This window comes from Corvus kubaryi, unplaced genomic scaffold (assembly GCF_017639235.1).
Source record: "Corvus kubaryi isolate FWS band 111438036 unplaced genomic scaffold, C.kubaryi_AGA036_p1.0 37397, whole genome shotgun sequence".
NCBI classification, from domain to species: domain Eukaryota; kingdom Metazoa; phylum Chordata; class Aves; order Passeriformes; family Corvidae; genus Corvus; species Corvus kubaryi.
This window is the reverse complement of record NW_024581136.1, coordinates 12,654,374-12,678,527: the sequence shown is the minus strand read 5'-3', so window position 1 is coordinate 12,678,527 and position 24,154 is coordinate 12,654,374. Positions and strand designations below refer to the sequence as shown.

General features: G+C 47.0%; 1 protein-coding gene across 1 annotated transcript; it reads right to left on the bottom strand.

Moving 5' to 3' along the window:
• Positions 1–1,060: 1,060 nt before the first annotated feature.
• EIF2B5 (eukaryotic translation initiation factor 2B subunit epsilon) lies at positions 1,061–20,106 on the bottom strand. Its single transcript, XM_042042607.1, has 16 exons — positions 19,654–20,106; positions 18,395–18,519; positions 17,837–18,022; positions 17,563–17,740; positions 16,276–16,356; positions 15,547–15,624; positions 15,154–15,466; positions 14,358–14,503; positions 13,930–14,068; positions 13,378–13,479; positions 12,629–12,736; positions 11,654–11,744; positions 10,761–10,884; positions 5,468–5,593; positions 3,860–3,970; positions 1,061–2,782 (listed from the first exon to the last, which is right to left on the bottom strand). The coding sequence occupies exons 1-16, from the start codon at positions 20,089–20,091 to the stop codon at positions 2,717–2,719; spliced, it is 2,412 nt and encodes an 803-aa protein (XP_041898541.1). The 5' UTR covers positions 20,092–20,106; the 3' UTR covers positions 1,061–2,716.
• Between the last annotated feature and the right edge of the window lie 4,048 nt (positions 20,107–24,154).

Sequence of the window (24,154 nt, the reverse complement as noted above, 5' to 3'; positions counted from 1 at the left end):
GTTATTTTAGCCATAGCAAAATAAAGTACTTACTGCTTACATTGCTCAGAGATGGGTAGCAATGATTCCACATTCCAGATTGCTTTCAAAGGCATTTCTAGTCTTCCAACCAAACAAAAATCTTGACTGAAGCAACAAGCAAGCATCAAGCCCACCCTACACTTCAGTAATGGAATAAATGTTCCTTTAAAAAGTACAACACGTATCAGCCCATAAGGATGCTGCACCATGCCAGAACTCCACCTTGGAGAGTATCAAGTGTCCTAATTTGTTTTCTTTTTGCTACTCTGTTCTTGGCATCTGTAAAACTACCCCACCACACACACCACCAAGGCCTGAAGGATGTGGCCATAGAGCAACATTCTCCCCTTGGATTTTAACTTCTGGGTAAAAAAGCAGCTCATACCATGAAGTTGGAGCAAAGGAGGAAGGAATGTGGAAAAAACAAAAGTGGAATTGTTACTTGGCAGAAATAATCAAGAACTTCTGGCAAAGCTGAGCTATTTACAGCACTACATATTAAATTTATTCTTAAGCCATCTTTACCCTGTAAAAGGAAAAAAAAAACTTAAAATGTCCAAGGAGATTTTAAAATTACCAAGTCTTGCAGCTGGTTTGTAAATGGTTTTACTAAGAGCTCTATAACTGCCCTTCCCCGTCTCTGGCAGTTCCTATTTCCTAGCATCAGGAGGGCACAATGCAGGACCTATCAGCCAACATTCCCACCAATTCCCATAATGACAAATGATAACAGATTTCTTTGGATTTAAGGTTCATCTTTGCAACATAATTCTGTACAAAACCAAACCTCACCCACTTCAGGATTCCAAGTTCAGAAGTTTTAATGAATTGTTCTCTAGTTGCAAATAGAGGTCATGAGTTAGCATTGAACACCTTCACCAAATCAATGGTGTGCTGATTTCCTACCTGCCTACTGTGTGCTTAAAATCTCCTGAGGAAAATGTGGTGATGAGTTATTCAACTTACACATGAAGCCCTGCTCAGGCATGTACAACTGGAGACATACAATTCCAAGTCAAAAAAAACCCAAACAAGCTGGTAACACCAGGATAGTTTTTATTTGCTCCCTGAATTAAATATTGGCAGATACAGAAAATTCGGATACCAACTATTTCCCCAACATTTACAAGACTGAGTTTGCAATGTCAGAAAACAAGGACATTTATGCACAATCCTGGCAACTGATAGTGGGAGTGCACAAGATGGCCCTGCCTGAACATCAGTTTTTTAGAGGCAGTATCCCTGGTCTCCAGCATCCAATGCTGTCCCCTCACTGACAATTGTGGCACCACGGAACGGCCAAGTAAATATCCTGAGTGGGCAGCTCCAGTGCATTTCCCCCTGCAAAGGATTTATTCCATGCTCCTCCTGAAGGGGCAGAGGCAAGGTCAGCACATCCAACAAATAACCCACCTATGAACACAAGCTGATGGTTGCGGTACCCTTTTCACTCTGTTCTTTGAGAGCAGGGGAGAACACAGCACAGTGACGCTTCCAAGAAAGCTGTTCTTAAAGGCCTTGCTGCTGCCACATTTTGTCTGTGCCAGAGGCACACCTGCTGCCTGCCGAGCTGCTCTGCGGCTGCAGAGCCTCACAGTGGGTTTGCAGCACTTTCCCTGCTGTCTGAGGGAAGTTTTCAAATAAATAAACGGCCATGAAGCAAGCAAGCTTATATAACTGAAATCATGTGGATACACAGACCATGTGCTGCTGAAAGAAATACTATTCGCTCCTTTTCATACTGGAGCAGAACTTAGGAACTTGCATTCTCCTCAAAGCACCTGGTGCAGTCAATGCCCCCAGGGCAAAACACAAGTGTAGCTGGTGCAGTGGGAGGAGCCAGGCACCTCTGCTCCCTTTTTATAAAAAAAATAAAGAAACAGACATTTCTCTAAAACGTGTCTGCTAAGCTGGGGGCACACAAGAACGATCACATGCAGGATATGGTGATCCGTACAGCCATCCACCATCAGCCAACCCCACGGGGCAGCTGAGCACACATCACCCCCAGTTCCACAGCAGGGCAAACACATGGTTTTACCAACTCCACTGTGCAACCTTGTGTTAGATCCTAGCATGGCAGATGGCAAGAGATTTTCCCTTTTGGAAAGATCACAGAAGTGCCTTCTAGGCTGCAAAATGCCTTGGGCGTCCTCAGACAACTGCATCTTCTCCAGGCACAAGAACTTCTGAATTCCAGTCCTGCACTCCAGATCTTAATCCGCATGCTCTTACTCACCAACCTTGCCGGTGTCTCTTCAGCAGGAGTTCCCTTAGCTCCAGAAGCAACAATGACTCCAAATACCATAGCTGTATGACCATTCTTCCACAGCCCTGATGGTTAGATCTACAAGGGCATCGTATGTATTTGCATCTACTCTCTCCCTTTGTATTAGTAACAAGGACCTCCCAAAACATAGCTTATAGTACACCATATCCAGGCTCCAGAGGGATTTTAGGTATCACCACCTCCTGCTCTTCCCTTATGGTTTTTACACTGGGTTGCAACATAAGGTGCAAGTGAGGGAGGGAGGGAAGTGGCAAAGTTGGGAACACACAACTGAATTAATGATGGGATTGTCAGTCACTTCGATGTCATGCCCCACATCTACACACCATGCACTGGCATTGATCTTGCCCTGCCCACTTGGCCCAGGAAGGCAGTGAGAGCCTCTTCTCGTGCTGAGCCACCATGTCAGTCTTGGTCGCCATCAGACGACTCCTCCTCTGCCTCCTCCAGCCACTGGATAAACTTCTGGAGCTGCAGAGAGAATGAAATGTAATCGGGTAACAACTGACACCTAAGAGATGCTGGAAATGCCCAGAAAATACACTGTGTGAGTGAGCATCACTATCATGCACAAGAGAGAAAGTGCTTCCAGGAGAAGCAGAGAAATGGAGGCAGATGGAGGGAGAGAGAGACAATTAGGTGAAAAACAACTGGCGTGACACAGACAAATGCAGACTGACTAAATTCCTGAAGAAGACTCCTCCAGTCAGACAGCCCTCCAACACTCACCAAAAAGACAAAAGCTTGAGAGTTTTTCAGAGCTTGAGGGCAAAGAGATGGCAGCTGCACCTTAGCTAAGACATGTTAGGAAAACTCTGCTGGGAAAAAAACTAGTCTCTCAGAAATTGCTATTAAAAAGGCAGCTCATTTTATGTTTTAACTGGGTTTGAACAAGCAGCTGAAAGCACTCCTGACCTATACTAATAGCTGACTTTGCAAAGGTTTTAAACGAAGTTGTTCTTCAAATGGCTTTTTTTCCTCTACTCCTCTTCCAGATCCAGGGAGGAGGACTGGATCAGGGCTCAGCCAAACTGCAGCACAAAGTTCTGCCTGATGGAGGAGGGAAGTTTATATGCTCCTTGCAACAGAAGCCAAATGAAACCACTCAGTACAGCAAATGCTTAGAAATATATGTGAAGGGACTGCTGAGCCAGGAATGAAAGCTTCAAAGGAATTGCATGGGGCCAGCACACAGGGCATTGGCCTAAAGCCCATTTCAAATGGGTGTTGGCTTAGACAAGCCGTGCTGCTACTCCAGAAAGTGCTGGCCTCGTGCTACAGAGAGCCCACTAAAAACAATCCTCATACCACCTCCATTCCTCATCCAAACAGGATGATTATGGCAGAATGCACAGAAATGCCGTTCTGGAGAACAAATCTGTGTTGCTTAGTGTTCAGTGCACTGCTGTGTTTCTTGGCTTACCATGTGATGGCAGCTGCTCCACAGAAGGTGACAGTGACACCGAACTTCCCTCGAAGTTTCTTTCAGCAGCTGTTGTCTCTCTCTCACCCCCCACCCCGGCCTCTCCAAACACCTTTGGGACTCACCCGTTGGTTTTTACGAAGCTGCTTTCCTTTGTCAGACGTGTCCCGCAAAGAGAACCAATTGAGTATTACATCTTCTTCCAGAATTTCCAGCTGGTAAAATGTCATCAACACCTGCATCAATTAGAAAAGAGCAACAGGCTCTCTATAAACTCTTTTGGGACTAGCTCATGTCCAAGTACAAAGTTTGCACGTAATCTGTGTCTCTCAGCTCTGTCTTCACCAGAAGGCACTCAGTCTGCTTCATTTTCCTTTTGCTGTTAAAAATAAGTGTGTTTCTCCTACCAAGCCTTATGTTCCTGACAGATGCTATGACACAGAACAAGTCGAAGTTCAAGCCCATCAGCTTCAGCTTTGAGGATGCTGGGTATGACTGAGAGCAGTGGGCAACAACGGGTCACAGAGGATGTCAGTTCAAGACATAAGTTCTCTTTAAAGCAACCCAAACACCATCTCCAAAGTAGATCCAACAAGCAACTGATGCAGGCTCACATACAACAGCGACACGTGCAGAGGAGCATGAACCTATCCAGCTCTGCCCCAGGCTCCCTCCTCCTGCCAGCTCTCTCTTTGCAGTGCCTTATGGCAGGTGTCAAAGCAATTGGTCGTTCATCAGCTCAAGCCCCTGCCTGGTGAGCGAGGGGCAGACACGACCAGGCTTTCTCAGGGTGCCTTTGTGCTCAGGCAGAGCAGGCACTTCGCAGTCGGTCTCCTTGCAGCAGAGCACTAACAAAGCTGGCTGCCAACTCCAAATATAAAGTGTCACTTCAATTCCCAGCCTCTAGGGAAACCCAGCCCCTAGAACAATGGACACATGCCAAACAATTGCTGTAATTCAAGGACATTTTGGCTCACCAAACTGAAGGCTTTTGGCTCCGGTCCTAAGTGCTTTGCCATCAGCCAGAAGCACTGGTAGCAGAAGTTAGGATTACTCTTTCTTGAGGAACCAAGAGTTAAGCGGGCTCTAGGAGAGCTCTCCCAAAACAGACAGGGGCTTCCTGCGTTGCTGCTAAAGGAGACTTGCAATCCGAGTCAAATGCTCTCCATGTGATAGGGCAGACAGAATGCAGGGATAAAATATTTGTGAAGGACGTTGAGGAGGAATATATGAAAATTCTCAGAAGCAGGGAGACAGATAATAAGCCACATGACAGGTTCCCTTTTTTCCCAATTTCATAACTAGCTCTGCCTGAGTAAAATCCCACTTTTATTCCCAGCTTCTCTGCTTTGCACTCCAACATAGGATAAACCATTTAGCAGTTAGATCCCAGGGACCGTGAAGAGATAAATGAAGTAAAGCTCTTCCTAGAGCAAGTCTCTGGCCTCTTCCAGCATCACACAACAAGGGCATCTATGTTGGAAGCTGCAAAATAATAGCTCCCCACAGACTGCAGACTGGTAATTAATACTCACCCTCAGCTGTGCTCCCTCAGAGGCACAGGCAGACACAGAACTATTTTTTTTTTTAAGAAATTGTTATAGATGGATTTTCTACACACCCTCTCCACTGAGACCCCAAAATCCTCTCCCCTAAAGCAGAGAAGTAATGATGTAAATAGGATGCATTCCACTGTGAATCTAGCAAAACCAGATTTGGGAGCAGATACTCACTTTAGCTATTGATGTGCAGAGACTGTCGTGTTCCAAGAAGAATTCCTCAATGGCACATAAGGCATTCAAGTGATCTGATGCTCGTTTTATGTAGTTCTTAAACAACGGAGTCCAGTTCTTCAACAGCTGCAGGGGGAAAACACAGAAGAGCTCCTGAGCTGAGATGGATGGGTGCACTCAGCCCTGTTTCTCAGCTGTTTTACACCAAGAAAGTGACCCAGGGAAGCATTTTATGAAACCATTCAACTGACTGCTTCAGGTATTTGACCCTCTCTGTCCATGAAACAGATGCTTTTAAGTCTCACATGTGAGGACAGAACCTGGTTTTACTAAGCAGCTTTCAGAGTATCTATTAGCTTGTGTTTGCCTCTCTGGATGGAATACCAGATCATCTCAATAAATGTGTTCAATGGAGTCTGGTATTCAAACAAAATCTCTTCACTGCAGACCAATAAGGAGAGATACCTACATGCTATTCACAGCTTCCCCCCACAGAGCAGCTGACATTTCAGTGGAATTTTCCTTCAAAGCAGAAGGACGAATAAGGAAACATAGAAAAAGATAATGCCAAGTTTATTACCAGCTGCATAGAAGTGAACAGTGAAAAACAACCACCCCTAAAACAGGAACACGTCAGAGCAGCCCCTAAGTGCAAATCACACATTTGCTGTGTGCCTAGAGGCTTGTTTGGATCCTGAAGCCTGCTGCAGGGAATGGGTGGGAAGGATGAAGGGCAAGAAGTTGTTACACTATTAGTTGTTCTCTCCTCCAAGGCTTATTTTTCTTGAAGTCTTAAGTTTAATGATTTTAGTGCTGCCTCTTAAAACAATATTTCTGTCTGAGTCACCCACAGCTCTTTCACTTGTACATATCTGGGAAATATGCAGCAGGGAGTTCTGCAAAGCAGCACAGACTGACCTGAATCTGGGATAGGAGATAATAGTTAGATCCCTGTCCATAAAAATTTTAAAGGTATCAGAACTTGGATAAGATACAAAAATTCTTCATTGGCCACATCATGACCTGACCATCCTACAAAAACATGTAGGAAATTAAATCAGAGTTCCACATCTTTTTAAATGGAGTAATTCAACAGCACATGATCCTGAAACTATATCCCTGGCATGCCTGCACAGATACACTGGTTTGCTGTGCCTTCAGCAGTGTCTCCTTACAGAACACACCTGGTCTGTTTTGAAGGGAAAGTGGCAATTCACAGGGGCTTGGGGTGTGATGAAGAAGCTTTGAGTCACCTGCCTTCAGGGTTAATCAGCATTATTCTGTCCAGGATAACTGAGAGAGGGAGAGCTCCAGGACACACAGCGGAGCTACAATCCAGGCTATGGAGATAGTCCAGGCTGGTGTGGACTACCAAAGGTAGCCTGAGCTAGGAAACAGTGCTCATCTGCTCTGTAGTACTGCACTCCATCACCTCTTCAGACATATTTGCTATGTAACCTTGTTGCAATTTGCATACCTCAAGCAGAAACAAAGAAGGGGATTAGTACAAACAAACCCATCTGTACAGTGGTACATTGACTGGTTTAAGGAACAACAGTAACAGTACAGAATGATCCTGATCATCATGGTACCACAACAAAACAACTGAGGGTTCTGTGGCATATTCCCAGGAAGTATTTTAGTGTGTAGCAAAACACTTAATGCTAAACACCCTCCCCTCCTCTACAACCATCTCCGCATTTTTATTATTCTTTGGACTCTTCACCTCAACTGCAGTAAAGCTACTGCAAAGTTCCTTCCCGGCTAAGAAACACTTTGTAATACCTTTCTATTAATGCCTTTAAATCATAAGCAGGCACAAATCTAACCAGAAGCTATTGAGTTTCTGAAAGAAGGTTATTTATATAGAAAACACTCCCAACCCCAGGACTCAATCCAGTGTGCCTATTGCTGGAAAAGGGAAAGAAGAAAAAATACACCATGTCAAGTTTAGAATGTGCACTGCACTGTAACTGGTGCTAATGGGGAAAGTAGGACTCAGCCCCACAGAGCCCCCAGTAAAAACATCCTCTAAGCTTGTATGACCAGAGAGGCTATTTTGGGAGTTTCATGAAAATCTAAACTGGAGAATTAGAAGCTTCCAATGTGGATTTGATAAAACACTGAAAAACATGAGAAGTTACCTGACAGAGAGCCCTATGGACAATATCACAACTTTCCAGGCTTTGACTCTACCTGGGTAACTCCTCAAAACAATCTACAATCTGGAGAAAGCAATCAAATTTCTCTGAAAGGTTGATTCATCTTCCATCAAACCCAGTCAACAACACTCTAACATCTTCAAGGATGTTTGTGATCCATCTCTCTTGTCGGAAGGACAGTCTCAATACCAAGATCATTTTACACTTACCACCAGCACGGAACACCATCAGGAAGTACATGCAAAACACGATGGACAAAACTGTAATTCCAACCTGTTGCACCACAACAGCATCTATGCTGATCACCATAAATGGCTTCAGTGACAGCAGAGACCCATTTGGTCCCCGAATAAGCAATCCCATGGTGTGTTCACATGCACACCATTACAGAATCCCAGTTCTGGGAAAGGTCTATAGTTCTAGAAAAGGTCCATTTCTTCACCATCTCTGCTTTACAACTTGTACAAGAGCTGAATGAGATGCCTGACATACATCAAACTGGATACCTCTATTTCTCAAGCCTCCATGTTTCATCTGAAAATAAAGCCCACGGGCATATCCTTTACCAGATGCTTGTTTCCTAAAATTGCTGCAACACTTTAGAGCTTCATGCTCAGGGGCCAGCACTTCAGACCACATAGTGTGGTTTCAAGACAAACCATACATCATAACTATGGCATTCTCACAATTTCCCCTCCTGAGCTGTCTGGGACTGCTCTACCATAGGTTTTACATAAGCAATCCATCTTACTTCAGCATCTCTTGGTCAGAGTTGAGCTACAAAGAAAGTGAGAAATATAAAACAGGTCTATAAGGTTCAGTGGGCTTTTGATACCCATCCCTCTCAGGATGCAAGTACCCCCACCTCACACAAAGTAACACTTTTCCATAACTACTCCATCATGAGCAGCTCTCAGCCCAATAGTTCTATTGCCTAAGGCAATTTTGGCTGCACACTTCAGCAGCAACTGCTTTCATTACGTACGAACCTCTACCAACCCTGTGCTTGGGATTCACAGGGTGTAAATAAGAATTAGTAAATTAATGGAGTGTACTTTTTACTAACCAGGGAATCACAAGTTGCAGAGAAGCCACTGTTCCAGATGCTGTACGACTTCTGCCCAAAGAACTGGTCTTTTCAGAGCACTGCTGATAAACACACAAAGCTGCTGTCACAGAAGACCAGTGATGTGTGTTTAATAAGCCTTTGAAGGCTGGTTCACTACATCTATTAGAGGCACATCTCATCACAAATATTGGGTTATTGTAACAGTGACAAACATCATGTGTGCAAGCGAACACACCTGTACCTCACCAGGACACTGTGCTCCTGCTGAATGCAGTGCAGAAAGTCAGCACAGCAATTCTGCACACAGTGAAGGCACCAGCCGAGGCACAAGCTGTCCCAGAGAAGGATTCTCTAAGAAACTTCCTGGCTGTTCTTTACAAGGGAGCATCTGGAGATACTGGCTGCCATGATGGCCAACTGGTTTGACACCTGGCTTTCTTTGATAAATCTAAGGGTGATTTGTATTTCATAAATGAACACAATTCCCTGCCTAGACAAATGCCACCTGCCCATGACATGAGACATTGATCACTCTAAACAATACATTTTGATTATTACTACTTCTCACTAAAGGTGAGTTGACTTGCTCTCTCTGCTGCTAAACATGATTTTCTTTGATGAAAAATATATGGACAAAGTTATGCAGAGAAACTCTTCATGTACTAGCATTGTCTTTAGCTTCTAGGGGTTTGGGGCAATTACGCAAAACCTTATGCATTTATATGCTTCATCCTAGACTAGAACATCTTCTGACTGGGTGCTGCAGTGAAATTCTCCTTTCCCACTCATGCTAGAGTAGGAGCCTAATCTGGGAGACCAAGAGATGCCATATCCCAGCTAGGTAAAAATCCCCCATCCTATATAGCTACCAATTCTACACAAGCTGCTGTCTAGATGTACTTAGAATCAAACACCTGCTCCAACATTTTCTTCAGTCCTCCTCCTTCAATTCTCTTTTTCTAGGACAGGACATGCTATTCAAGAAAATAGTGTGGAAAAATGAACAAAAGCAAGCAGAATTTAAACAGTGAGCAGCAAAATCTCACTAAGCCATCTGGGGAACAGATCAGTTTACATGGATGTTTTCTGCAGAAGGCATCTCCATATCTCCAAGAGGTGAATTAAGTAGCATGCTTACACAAAGGAGAATTAGCTTTCCACCCTTTCCCATCAATTGAAAGCACATACTTCCTCAGAGAAAGGATTATGAGGAAGTCTAGTGTTCCTCTTAAACTCAATCTCCTAAAAAACCAACCAACCAAAAAATAGTCCTAAAAAGAATTGAAGTAGTCTGTCCCAAACATGTGTCAGACCTACTCATTCTGAAACAGCATCTTCATAATCTGTAGAGTTTGCAAAGTTAAATACATAAATGGACTGTAAGAAGGAGACAAAAATACTACAGTGACTTCAGCTTGGGTGAACAAAACCATTAAGAGAAGACTGCCTGCTTTCTAAAACAGATCCTACCCTATTTTGTCTGCCATAAGGCAGGAAATTGAAGTTGGTACACCCAACTATACAATCCATCTCCCTAAAGACAAAGCAGAACTTTATCTTTGCACAAAGACAACAATATTGTGCCTTTGCATTTGGCTGAGAAAAAAATTGGCACCAATTATACTGTGCAGAAAAGTAAGACCTTGGAAAGGATCCCATTGGGAAAGGAGCACTCCCCACTGCCCCAGGGACAGGCCTTGACATGGACTGAAACTGGGTTGCTGGAATGCAAGCCTGTAAAGACATCTCTAACAGACCTTCTCTTTTCTCTTTTACAAATGATGCACTTCTACTGTCTCACACAGGCAACAGAAATAACCACAGGGACTGAAGCAGAGCTCCCACACCTACAGTCTCAGCTGAGCTCTTGTCAAGCAGGAGCAATGGTTTCAGTTCATTTTTTCTTCTACAGAAGACCAAGAGGCTCATGAACTCAAGGAGTTCAAGTGGCTCCAGGCTTAACCAAAGAGACTTCTCAGGGAGGAACTACCTGGGGCACACAGAGGCACTGCTACACACTGGGAGACAAGCCCAAAGAAGAGTGAAATAGAGCAGGACTCACAGGAAGTAACGCTGAGAAATAGTTCTGGGAGTCCAGGTTTGCATCCAGCTGCTGCAGTGGGAACTCCAGGATCACTTTACTGAGCACCTGCATCATCTCCTTCAGGCCAATGTTATATGCATACCTATGATGAAAAAGGCAAAAAACCTTCAAGATTTCACACTATCTGATCTCTGCAGACTGTGGCTATTCACAGAGATAAAGCAGAAAATCTGATTTTCATCTTCTCAAGCTATGTTTTATGTGTTTGTTTGGTTTTCCAAATATTCAGACAATAAAGCACCCTGCACTGCATCAGGCCCTGCATAAGGCTGTAAGTCCTGAAAATCTGTTATCACATTGGAACAAGCTGCTGCAGGGACAGCACCCTCACATTTACCAGAGTGCTGTAGGAATGCTCTTGCACAAAAGAAGGCAAACAGGTTTGGATTTGAGAAACACTAGATAAAAGGCACTCTGTGTTCTAGACTTGGTGCTGTAAAAACACTGTGGACAAGCCACAGCACAGCACAGCCCCAGCTGCAGGCAGCTGGCTGAATGCTGCAATGCCCAGAGCAGCAGACCCTGCATGAACTTTCAGGCAGTTGTGCCAAGAACTGGCTTGTTCTCTTCAGTCCACAGTTATTCAGCAGCAATTCAATCTCTTGTTACAGAGCTGGGGCAGGAAAAGCCTAACCACCACCAAGGATGCTAGAGATGCAGCTGCTGCTCTCCACCAACTCCTGCTGTCATTCAGTCATGATGTCTAAGCTGCATTTCTCATGCTCCATACTGATAAAATGTCTAACAACAGGCATTCACGTGGTTTCTCCTCTTCTTTTGACACATATGCTGTCAATCCCAACTGTTCAGCATAAGGGACAACAACATCCCTAAGGACATCCCCAACTCACTTGAGGGAGTTGATTTCCAGGACCAGGTTGTCACAGGAAATGTTTTCTTCTTCGCCCCTTTGTAACGTACCCAGAACCTCATTCTGGAAAACTAATACAAGAAAGGTCAGGCAGTTAGAAATGAGGGAAAAGCACAGATTCTTCAAACTGCTCATTACTGAAGGAATGACGCCCTTCACAAAAAAAGCATTCTGACACGATATCTGTTTGCTCTCTGTAAGCTGACACAAACCCACAGCAACTCTACTTATAAATAGTGGGATATAATTCAAATCAAGGAAACCACCTACTAGATATAATTGGTCTATCTGCAGAAACCAGTACAAAGGTATTTACCTCTGCAGCCTTTTAGAGCAGTGTTTTTATTATACTTTCACAGTCTAGTCTTTCCTATTCAGACAAACCTCATCTTCCCCTAACTGAAAATATGAATTCAAATCTAAAATTTATTGGTTTAATTTCCTCTGGGGAGATATTCCAACATGAGAAAGTTTTTGAGTTTTTCCAATTTGGCTTGAACCTCTTTCAAATCCAGGTAAGCTTAACACAACGAAACAGAAAAACAAAACATCTCTGCCTAGTGGCCACTCCTACAAGGACATTTATTTCTCCAGCATGATTACAGTACTAAGCTGTCCACACAGAGAAACTCTGCTGGACCTTGCCATAGTCTCTAAAATTACAGAATGACGCTGCCATTTAAACAGACAACTCAGGGAGGTCTCTTTCACAAAGGTCCAGTGATGAGGAATGAGAAGGATGGAGGCTCTTTTCTCATCCTTGACTGCCTTAGGTTAACCCAGCAGCAATACAGGGAATATTAAAGAACTCTGTATAAAATGCAGGAAGTGAGATCAGGAAACAACATATTACCGACGTGCACAAATTTTCCAATACACCCAGAGAAAAGAGCACAAACCTCACACACTGCATTATCTGCAGAGTCACTGTACTTCTTCAGAGCCCACCTCTCACCTTTGATGTCATCCAGCTGAGGGGACGCTGCCCGACTGTCTGGCTCCTCAGAGCCCATGCTCAGGTCACTGTCAGACTCGCTCTCTTCCTCTGAGTGCACAGCTGGGCCTGAGGAAGAAGATGCAGCATTCAGCACTCAAAAGCTGCAACTATCATATGCCATGAGGAACCAGGTGTCCCAGGGACTTCCCAACCAAATCAGCAACTATCTGTCCTTGCAGGGCAGCTTCTATTTACAGGTCCAGATGATTAGGTTTGCTGCAGAGGGAACACTACAGCTGGCACTAGGATAATGGGATTTTTTTGAGAGTCTGCAGGCAGACAATAAAGGACAGGGACAGAAGCAACTGCATTTTGCGCAGACTGCTGACTCACAATGGAGCAATGTCAGCAGACACTGCCACTGGCAGGAAGAAAGCCAGCAGCACCTGGAATAGCCAAAGCATATTCCCTCTGAGGGAGGGCCTGGTGTCCTATAGTGCAGCATTCCCAGCACAGACAGCTCTGTGTGTTGGTGCAAGGCAAATATCTAATAAACATCTTTCACAGAGCACAGGAAGAGAGAATCTGGTCCATGACCTGCTTTTACCTCTTACCTTCCCTCCACACATAGCTGTTACCTGGAGCCACTCTGCTTCACAAAGCTCAAGTCTTGCTCTAGACACAATTACCAGCATCCTACTTGGCTGATTTCCCCAACACACACCTGTCTGTTCACCCCCAAGTAATCACACTAAACTTTTCCTTACCCCACAGGCTTTGTCTCTGCTCGTCTTCATCCTCTTCACTCTTGTCATCTGCTTTCCAGAGATAGCCTCTGCCCTCTGAGCCTACATCTTTTTTATTGTAACCTTAAAAAGAATCAGCAATCAGTGTGATCTGCTTACAGGCAAACCTGAAATAGACTGGTATAACCTGCATATTACTGCCCCTAAATAGCCTTCATCAAGAGGGAGCTGGGATTCCTGCAGATGCATATGGATTTCAGCTTTTATTTTCTCACATGCTTTGACAAGTGACTGACTTACTCCTCCCTACAGCAGCAACATTTGGCAGACCATGTTTAGATCCCTTGATAAACCCATACTGTAGAAACAGTACTTCACAAGGACAAAGCCCTTGGACACAGCTGAGTATCCTTGCTTGCCCTGATGAAAACACATAGGTTCCAGGTTGAATGCAACACTTAGTTCCACCCTGGTACTGCAGTGTCTGGAATGAGGCAGGTAAAGACCCCAAAAGATCATGGAAGACAAAACCTTCTGTATAGCTTCAGTGCATGGAGACAGAAACTCTCATACCTTTCAGTTTCGCTTTGCTCTCCTCCTTGTTCACACCAGAATCATCACTGAACTGGTCATCGTCCTCTTCCTCCTCATCTGGGGGGTGCAGAGAGATCACTGTGCCCTCAGAGAGAGTGATGCCAGGACCAACTACTACCTGCAAATACGTAAAACATATCTTAATGAACAACACTCTGACTGCCCCCTAATACCTCCACCAGCAGCTCCAGACACACTGTTACTAACAAGTGTAAATGAAGATAGCACTGCTGCATTCCATACCATACTGTCCCTGCCAAGCAACGGGAAGAAAAAGGTGGGAGATGTAGCACAGCCTCCACCTCTGCAAAAAGGCTTGGGGCAGCCCTGTTTTCTGGAATGGTCTAGTGTAAGATTAGCAACCTGCTGAGAGAGGCAGAAAACGGAACAGACATAAATCAGCTCACCTGAGAGGAGAGGACACAGCGGGGCTTTAGCTCTACTTTCTCCTTCACTTCAGCCTCATCACAGACAACAGAATGGTGGATCTCCACGTTATCTGCTATGTGCACTCGGTCCCACAGAACAGCTCCATCCAAAGTGACCTCATCACCTGTTATACACCACCAAGTGCAAATATACTGAGCAAGGCTGTCTAGTGCTCTCTGACACTGCTGAGTCCACTAGGAACCATCTTACTGACTCCCAAGGCCCTTGATGCATGATGGATGTTAGACAATGGGAAAATTTGCCTCAGAGGCCTACATCCACTTCTCACCCAAAGCTGAAAGAGAAATGTGTTCTCTACAGAGACTTGAGAGTAACAACTAACATCTCAGTTTTGGACAAACACAGCCAAATCACTAAAAAAATAGAAAATCCAGCCAAGGCTAAGAAAGAGTGAGCTAGGAGGGAGCAAGGCTAGGAGTAAGTTGAAGGAAACAGCTCATGAAAATGGTGACAGATGACCCTTATTTGCAGGATGTTGGTGGTTGGTAACTCTAGATCAGTAAAGGTCATGCATTCTCTACTGCTGAAACAACTCATTTGCATGAAGTACTTTCCAGCTTCATTATGGTACCCTGAAAACTTCAGTCTATTTCCTCTGCTGGAAAACCAAGTTTTTCTCCTTTCTCCCCATTAGCAGTCAATCAGCACCCACCTATCATCCTCTCCCAGTGCCAAACGCACTTTAAAAACTGAATCCCAACAATGTGTGCCCTGGCCTGGCAAGGCTGGCACATCCCCCATTCTTACACTCACCTATCCTACAGTTCTGCCCAATAACGCTGTTGGTGATGGAGCAGTTGCTGCCAATGACCGTCCCCTGCCCGATGAGCACATTCTCTTCCAGCACGCTACCATGGCCAAGGCTCACATCCACCCCTCGGTAAATGTTGTGTTTAGAGTGGGTGTAACTCTGGTTCTTGTCATCAGTGAAGTTCATCTCCGGAGTGAGAGGATAAACCCAGCGCCGGATGATGTCAGAGCACACAGCTTCATACATCAGCAGGTTACAAATATGAGCACCATACTCTTCCGTCGTTACATGCATATGGATCTGGTTCCCCAGGACCTGGGAGACAAGCAGGAGCATGTCAGAAGGTTCCCTAAGGCAAAGCAACAGGATCTCCCTTTTAACAACCCTCTCCTTACCTCCTCATTCACCAACAGACCACGCACAAAGTCATCCCGTGTCTGGTAGTCAAAATTGTCTGTGAACAGTTCAGCCACCTGCCAGGAATAAAGTACATGGAAATAATACAGTTAGAGCCAAGTTATACAATATAGGAAAGTGATGCTCTTGCCTTGAATAAAGCTCTGACTCCTTCTGCTAGGAATGCTGACCTTCCCATCTCCTCCAACTACTACTCCTCCAGAATCCATGAACAGATTTTGATTTTCAAAAGGGGCAAAACATTGCTTTAGCATTTCCAAGCAATTTGCCCAGCCTTACTTTGTAGTTTCACCCCCAAAGGAAGGATGCAGACAAGTTTTATCAGATCTGGAAGATCTGTTAGTGAGCCTTAGCTGGAATAACCCTGAATGCTACCCTAACATGGTACCAGCTTGCAAGTACTGACACTTCTCCACAGCACAGCCACCACCTCTGCTCCACAGATGTTATTGTACCCAAAGTGAAATCACTTATTTTCTGAAATAGTGTCATTCTGTGCCAAATCAGCCAGTCTATGGATGCATCCACCATGTAGCTCTGCCTGGGCTCGAGCAGTGGATGCCAGAAACAGACCGAGCCCCCATGCGTTCCACAGAGCAGCACCACATGATCACCCAGGCCCTCAGCTCAGCCAGTTCTTTTTCAAACCTGGTACTCAGGCCACACACACCCCCTGCACACCAGCAGTAAGGAAGGGCAGGGCTCACCTGTGGAGAGCAGATGCTGATATGACAATCCAGCAAGTCATGGCGCACCTCGACGTTCTCAATAGAGTTCTGGAACAGACTCTGAAAGAGGAAAAAATTCAGATGATCTGAGTGCCTCACACAGCACCGAACCCCAGAAGTCTTCTATAAGCCAGGGGCAGTATTGACTGAATTATTTAACTAGCTGAAGTTCTGAGGATCGGAGAAATCTATAATCTACGCTAGACCGAATCTTAGCAGACACAGACTGGTCACACAAAGAGCTGTGTCAGCCAGCAGAGACTGCCCCTGCCCTTACACAGTGCAGGTCTCCTAGAAATAGCTTGTACTTTCAACAAGCACTTTTCCTCCAGGAGGCTCCTGACCTCAGTCTCTGGGAGCTATAAATGTACAAAAAAGCTTTGATAAATCCAAATACAATTTTTATAGCTGTGGGTCAGTTTTGTATTGTTGGGTTTTGTTTCTTTTGGTCTTTCCTTTTTGCTTTCCTACAGTGATTTGTGCTTCCATTTGAAGACATGAAATAACCTCCTGATTACTGACTGGGGATGAAAATATTATACAATCACAGTCTTAGTTCGGAGCTGAAGAAAGAAACTGGTCCATCTATCTCATGGAGAAAGTGCCTCCACAGACATTTAGAGAGCATTTACCACATTACTAGTTGAACAAACAGAGGTAATAGGAGGTACCACTCCTTGCACCTCTGTTATTCCACCCCATGTCAGGCTCAATGACACTTCAAAAAAGACAGGGTTGTTAAACACTGGAATGGACTGCCCAGGGAGGTGCTGGAGTCCCATCCCTGGAAATGTTCAAGAAATGACTGGACATGCCGTGGTCTAGTTGACAAGGTGGTGACCAAAGGTTGGACTCTCTGATCTCAGAGGTCTTTTCCAACCTAAATGATTCTGTGCAAATGGTCTGTGCATGGTAGCAGTATACGCACCCCAATTTGGCAGCCTCTGCGATAGCACAAATAATCTCCTTGCCTTGTTTCACATCATGAAAAGGAAATAAAGGGCAAAACCTGAACTGCGAGAAATACATCTTCCCCATGTTCAAAGTGAAAAGAGTCACAAACATGTGTCCCAGCATGGTTTCACCAAGCCTCAAATAAAGATCAAGGGAAAAAAAGCCAGTTTACCCCAAGTTACTTCCTATCATCTGCTCCTCCAAGAGGAGCAGCAAGGACAGTTCCCCAGCCCTCACTGAAGGAGGATCTCCTCCTTGGGTGGGCTGCTTCACCACCACAGCCCTTTTCCACCTGCCAGGTTCCAGACGCACCATAGGAAAGTGGAATCGTTTCAGCCCCTGCGTTCTCTGGTAGTGAAGGACACGGTTTGTGGCACTGTCCATAGCAATAACAATGTCATCCTCCTTGCACCTGGCATGGTGGCCAGGCGAGGACTCCTTGAATATCATCGTCATCACAGACACATTCTTTTCCATCTTACGACGCAACCTGAAAAATGAGGGCAGAACTATGAGAACACTCCTCAGAGAGCCACAACCCGGAGTCTCAGCACACCAGGCAAGCATCCACTCTTCCAGCACCTACTTGTGCTCTTCCAGAGCTTTGGATATATTGAAGTTGGACACCACATCGCCAGTGACAAGGATGAAGTCGGAACGAACAAGGGACTTGGCATCCACGTCTCGCAGCACATCACCAAGGGAGCGGTACAGGTCCGAAGTGACAAAGCGCACCGTGTTGGGAGACGTGTGCCGGCACCACTTGGATTTTCTGGAAGAAGAAAAAAAAACATCAGTAAGGCATGAAGAGGCTGTTCCTACAGACACACTAGGACACAGTGTCCCAGTGCATGCCACACCTGTAAGGGGATGGAAGAGGATCCTGTGACAGTGAGCCCGCTATTGCCAGGCTCAGGTACACTCAAAAGGTGAAGTAAGGAGTAGTCCCACAACACCCAACCCTTTTATCACACTGCACAACCACCCTCCTAAACAGGAGGAATGGTCTTTTCTGAGATATGCTAGGAGATCGCTGCTGAAAGGGAATCTCTTGCAGTTTTCATGAGAAGGATTAGTGAGACCTTTGAGGCTGTTGGAGGGCAGAAGAATACTTTCCATGATAAAACTAAAAAGAAATTCTTACTGCAAATGTTCTTTTATCTCAGCTGACTTCCAACAGCAGAAAACAAAGGTTTCTTCCACTCCAGTTGCAGTTAGGAACTCCAAGGTATAGTCAATCATGGCCACATTTGCCATAGGTAAAAGAGCCTGAAAAAAACCCCAAACCATAAAACACATAGATAGCTGAACAAACACTCACTACCCCAACATCAGCAACAACCCCTTCCAACTTGAGGATAGAATGTCATCAATAGTACCAGAAACATAAGACAAGTAACCGCTCCACCAGCTTTTTAAAAAATCTTTTAGAGTTGATCTAAACAATAAGAGCTAATTTCTGATCTTCTAGGGGCAGATCCTCAGTTCAGAGAAGAAGGCATAAAAAAAGTGGAGTTATCACTCAAAACTCTTCAAGAAGACTCAGATAAATGACAGAGACTGGGGGGAAAAAAAAGTGCTGATTCCCTGACTCAGGCTTTAACTGCTTCAAGAAAAACCTGTCAGACATGAATGATGAAGCCACAGGAATATGAGTGTCCAGAATTAAAGATGGGGAAAAAAAACCCCAATCTAAAGTGAAGCAAGTACTGTCTTGACTTGAGATTCAACTCACACTTTTAAACTGAGTTACTGAGTCACACCTGAGTGATGGCATACCATTCTTTAATTCATTTTTGGTGCTGTTTCATTTCAGGCCTGAGCTCGCGTGTATAATTATAAGCACCACTAACATTTAATCAGCAAACAAGGTAAGATAATTGTTCAGACCTAAATTCTCCAGAAGCTTTTCATGTTCCTTTAACACACAGCCTTTTGAGCTGGATAATTAAAGTACTACCCCATCCATTTTTCTGGCCGTATTCTTTCACGGGTTACTGCTGGCAAAGGCCAAGATTCTGTTTCTTTCCTTTATCAGAAACAAGCCTGTCCAAACCCGCTGCCAGTCCTGCACCAGCCACAGACGAAGAGCCAACAGCGCAGTTCGCCACGCCATATGGAAACGCGGACAGCACCAATACAGCAATTAGATCCTCGCTGTCTCTCCAGCGGGGAATAGAAACTCGTACGGGCGAGAACTGTCGGAGCGCAGCAGAGGGCGGGAAAAGCCGCGGCGGGGGCTGCCCAAACCCGGGGGGAGCCGGGGAGCCTCGCCCCTCCCGACTCAGCCCGGCCTCTCGCCAGATCCCTGCCCGCCCCGGCCTGCCGAGGACGGTGCACACCGGGACAGGCGGCCCCGGAGGCACGCGGCGCAGGCGGCAGCACCCAGAGGCGATTTCTCACCCGCGGCCGGTCCTTGGAGATCGGGAAGAAGCGGCGGTTGAAGCTGTCGGCGACCAGCACGGCCTGCAGCGGCGGCGGCGGCTCCTCCTGCGGGTCGGGGCCGCGGGCGGACCCCGCGCCCGCCCCGCGCCGCGCGGTACCGCGGGCCGCCATCGCCGCACGCGGCCGCCGCCGCTTCCGCTTCCGCCCGCGACGGGAGCGGCAACGGGCGCCCGGCGGGGACACAACAGCACGGGGCGGTGCGTCCCGGCGGGAGCGGGGCGGGAGCGGGGCGGGAGCGGGGCGGGAGCGGGGCGAGAGCTCCTTATTGCCTCCCCGTCGTCTCGCCCCTCCCGGCATCACCTCCGTGGCGAAGATCCACCGTTGCACGGCCTCAGGAGCGGGGAGAGGCGTTTCATCGCCGTCCCCCGAGGAGGGAGCGGGGCTAGAGCAGCGCATCTCCCTGCCGTGACCGGGCACGGCCGGGACCTGGCCTGGGGAAGGCCTGAATGTCCCCACAGACATCCCCAGGTGGCCTCGGGGTGTGTGTAGTACTTTGATGTGAACCTGGTGATGTCTGGTTTTGGGAACAGTGATGTCTTCTCATACACTTCCTAGCAGTGACGTGTTTGTGCTGCGTTTCCAAATGTCCAAACGCTGCTTCTGCAAAGGACAGACGTGAAGCAGCGCATCATCACACAGCTCACACCTGCCATCAAAAAGCTGTCCCCAAAACCCACAGTCCCCGAGGGACCCCTCGGAACCCGCTCAGAGACCCTTCCGGAGCGGAGAGGAGGAAAGAAGACGTGGTTTCTGAGGATGGGGGTGGCATTTTTCTTCCCGTCAGCTTGGTGAAGCAGCTGGGATGCTGCAGTGCTGGTGCCTGGCTGTCCCCCTGCTTGGACACTGTCAGTTCCACGGACCCTGATCTCCTCCAGCCACTCCTGCCCCAGCCCAGGCTCTGCCCTCACACAGCTCTTACTGTGCTTCAGTACTATCCTTGTCCTCAGAAAGGGATGGGCCTGTACAGCCCTCAGCACAGAAAACATGCCCTCAGCTGAGTCCCTCCTCTGCTGCCTTTCCCTGCCACAGGTCCCAGGGCTGCAGGACTTACCTGGAACAGCTCATACAGCACCACCACCTGCTCATTTGTCACCGACGAAAAGCTGTGTGATAACCCTGCACTCAAAACCAGGGAAACAGGCTGAAAAACCTCCCTAGAGAGCTCCTAACAGGATGGCAGCAGAAGGTGGAGAGTCCTGAGCCTGGCAGCAGGAGGGCCCTTTCCAGCGCTGGCTGCTGCAGGACCTGGTGCTCGCTGCCCTGCCCCATTATCACACTTCTGTCCCTCTCGACATGGGACAGGCATTCACAGCCCCTGCTCTGTCACTTCACCAGCCTCTCTTGCTGCCCTTCAGTCCCCATAAACTGATCCACTGTGACACCCTGCTCTGGTCCTCACTGCTGTCATCTGCTACTGAGTGACAAGCCAAAGACTCAAAGAGTCTCAAATTCAATTGTGGTCTGAGAGAAGCAGAGGGTATTTGCACCCCCACCTCCATGGCAGGGCCCCTGCCAAGGGTGGAAGGTGGCACATGTTTATCAGTCCAAGACACACAGCATGGCATTTCCATCCTGAGGGAGAGAAATTAAGGGAGGCACCACTTAACCTACAGCACTACCCCAATATCACAGGCAGTGCTGTACAGCCCCCGTGGCATTGCTGAGGGGTCTTTAATAAAGGGAAGAAAGCTGTAATAGGCAACATGCAGTATTCCTCCCCACCAACTGAATTGCAGGTTCAGGACTGATGTAGAAAACAAAGTCTCCTCTGTCTCCTGAAGGACTCTGCAGCATTGGGTATTCCCTGAAATTTCCCTGAGTGGTTAAAATGTTCAGGCGTCACTTACGTGGTGCCATCTGTGCCCAGTGACTTGTGACTGAGCCCTTGCTGTGCTGCACCTTGTGACTGAGTCGCTTGACCTTAGCTAGTGGTTTGGAAAAAAGCAGAAAGGATGGACACAGCAAGAAAGAAGAAATGAGCTGCCCATGGGAAAGAAATCATCCCCATCCTTTTCAAAAATAGGTATCTGCATACCCTTGGGAATTCTGTTGTCCTGGCAAAGGAACTAACCCCAGAACAAAAGCTCCCAGATGGTTTCAGCCCAGGGGTTACAGCCTGAGGAGTGATCCAAGAGGTGGATTTGTCATTGCCCGAGGGCAGGACAGCATCTTAGTTCCTGCCTATGTAGCACTAAGTGCATAAACAACACCAGAAATCAGGTCTGATCCAGCCTACACAGCCACTGCATGTGTTGGGACCGGGCACAGAGAGGCTGACAGGGGAATCAGCAGATTATCTGGCTAATTACATCCTGTTCTCTCCAAATGAGACGAGTTTCCAAGACGTTGCCCTGGTAAATTGGCAAGAACAGGGGAAGACAAATCAAGGTAATTGCTAATGAACTAAACTCAAAATCAGCTTGATAAATATTCCTCAGGCTTTGCACACGTATTTCCCTTTGGTCTCACTGGGAACTTGCAGGCCAGCAGCACCCAGGCCAAACATTTTCTGAAAGCAGTGTAATTCCAGGAGAGCTTTTAAAACTGAAATTATCTCATGAAAGTTTAAATGAGACTGAACAGGGTTAGACTGGAGGTCTGTCAATTCCAGTATTCCACAGTGGCTGGGCAGGGTGTTGGGAAGACACAGAGACTGTGGGACTTTTCCTTGCTACCTTATCCTTGGATATCCCTGGACAGAGCATCACAGGGCAGCATACACTGACTCTGGGAATGGTGAGCCTGGTGGGGATGCTCTGCTTTCTGGGACATCTTCCTGGTCCCCGTTCCTGCATTTTTAACCCTCTTCTCTTTTCTATTTGCTGTTCTCTCTGAGCATCTGGTTATTTCCTGGCTTTTCCCTCTGCAGACACAATGGCCCATGAGGCATCTCTAAGCTTTGGCAGGTAGCTTCGGATTTGGTCCTATCTTAAATAGCTTTGGGGCCCCACAGGGGGAATCAGGGGTCCCCAGAGTGGTGAGACTTGCAATGAGGAGGATCACAGGAAGTCTGCAGAGAAGAACCATGTACCTAACATGGGGCTGATTTCCCCTCACATTTCCTGCCTGGTGGCCAGCAGCTCTGATGCCCTCAGAGCATCCTTCTGTGCCTTCAGCAGAGCTGTGAGACTTCTGTCATCTCAGCTCCAGGTTAGGGATACAATTAGTGCCTAAAGTTGTCGGCGATTGAATCATGGATCCAGACCGGCACGGAATCTGAATCGTTTATTCAAAGGAGTGAGCTGGTTTTCTACACTTTTCTAAGGCACAGTATTTCCTTATACGGCGTGACCTATCCCGTGTTGCCACATCAGCAACACACTGTCTGTCAGCTCCCTGGCAGGCTCCTCTCTGTAGGGGTCTGCGTCGTGACACCTCCTTCTCCCAGGGTCCGGTGGAGACAAGCCTTTCTGTGCTGCCATGTGCTCCTTTATGCTGCCATGTGCCTCTGCAGACAGGTTTTACAGCTCAAAAACCAATTCTACTTTATAATTCCTCATATAAAGTCAGCTCTTCTTGGCCCCCTCCATGCTGGTAGGGAGCCTGGTTTGGTTGGGGCTATCCACACACAGTGCCAGAGGTGACAGGGCTAGGCCATGAACCCTGGCGCAAAGGAACCCTGGGCGTTCAGGGGAGTGTCCTGAACTTACCCAGGACAGCTGACAGTTACTTGCCAGGTCTAGAGAGGGGTCTGCCTGCCCTAAGCACCCTTGGAGGAGCTCCTGCCCCTGGGAGAAGGGGTAGGCAATGGCCAGGGCATGGACATTGTCCAACCCTCTTGTACATCTGAATGACTCTGTGCCTGACACAAGATTTACCTGAGCACTGAACTAAGTTCTGCAGGGAAAAAGAAAACTGCAGACCACAAGTAAGTCAGTAAGCATGAAAGCCAGACAGATTCTACACCCCAATCCTTCTGTCTCCCTCCCTCCCTCCCTCCCTCCTACGCCCTGGGCTCTGGCCAAGCAGGGACAGCAGGGACACTGACTCACAGGCTATTCATCCACTCTGCTCATTTGGGCTTCTCCTGTGCTTCTCAGCAGAGGGTTTCTGCCAGATGAACTGCTGGACCTCCTCCACTCTTGGCTCCTGGGTTGACAGGCTTGAGAAGGTTAACCAGACATGAGGCCACCCTGTCTGCATCCCCCTGGGTTTCCAGCTGCCCTGGGGTACTGCTTGCAGAACTGCCTGGTATTCCTTTCCACCAGTGGGATGCTGGGCACAGCATCGCTCACCTGCTAACAGGGAGAATGCATTACTGCTGCCTGAGCTCTGGGCTGCCACAACTCCCTGTACTCAGCTGCTGCTGTACCAGCTGGGACATGCAATGAGACAGGAGCTGCATCACTGCTTCCCCAGCTGCCAGAATATGGAGATGGGGCTGGAGGGGTCCATTTGCAAGGAGCAAAGCATTCACAGCAGAGAGGTGCTGCTGGTGGATGTTCATCCCATGTCTCTG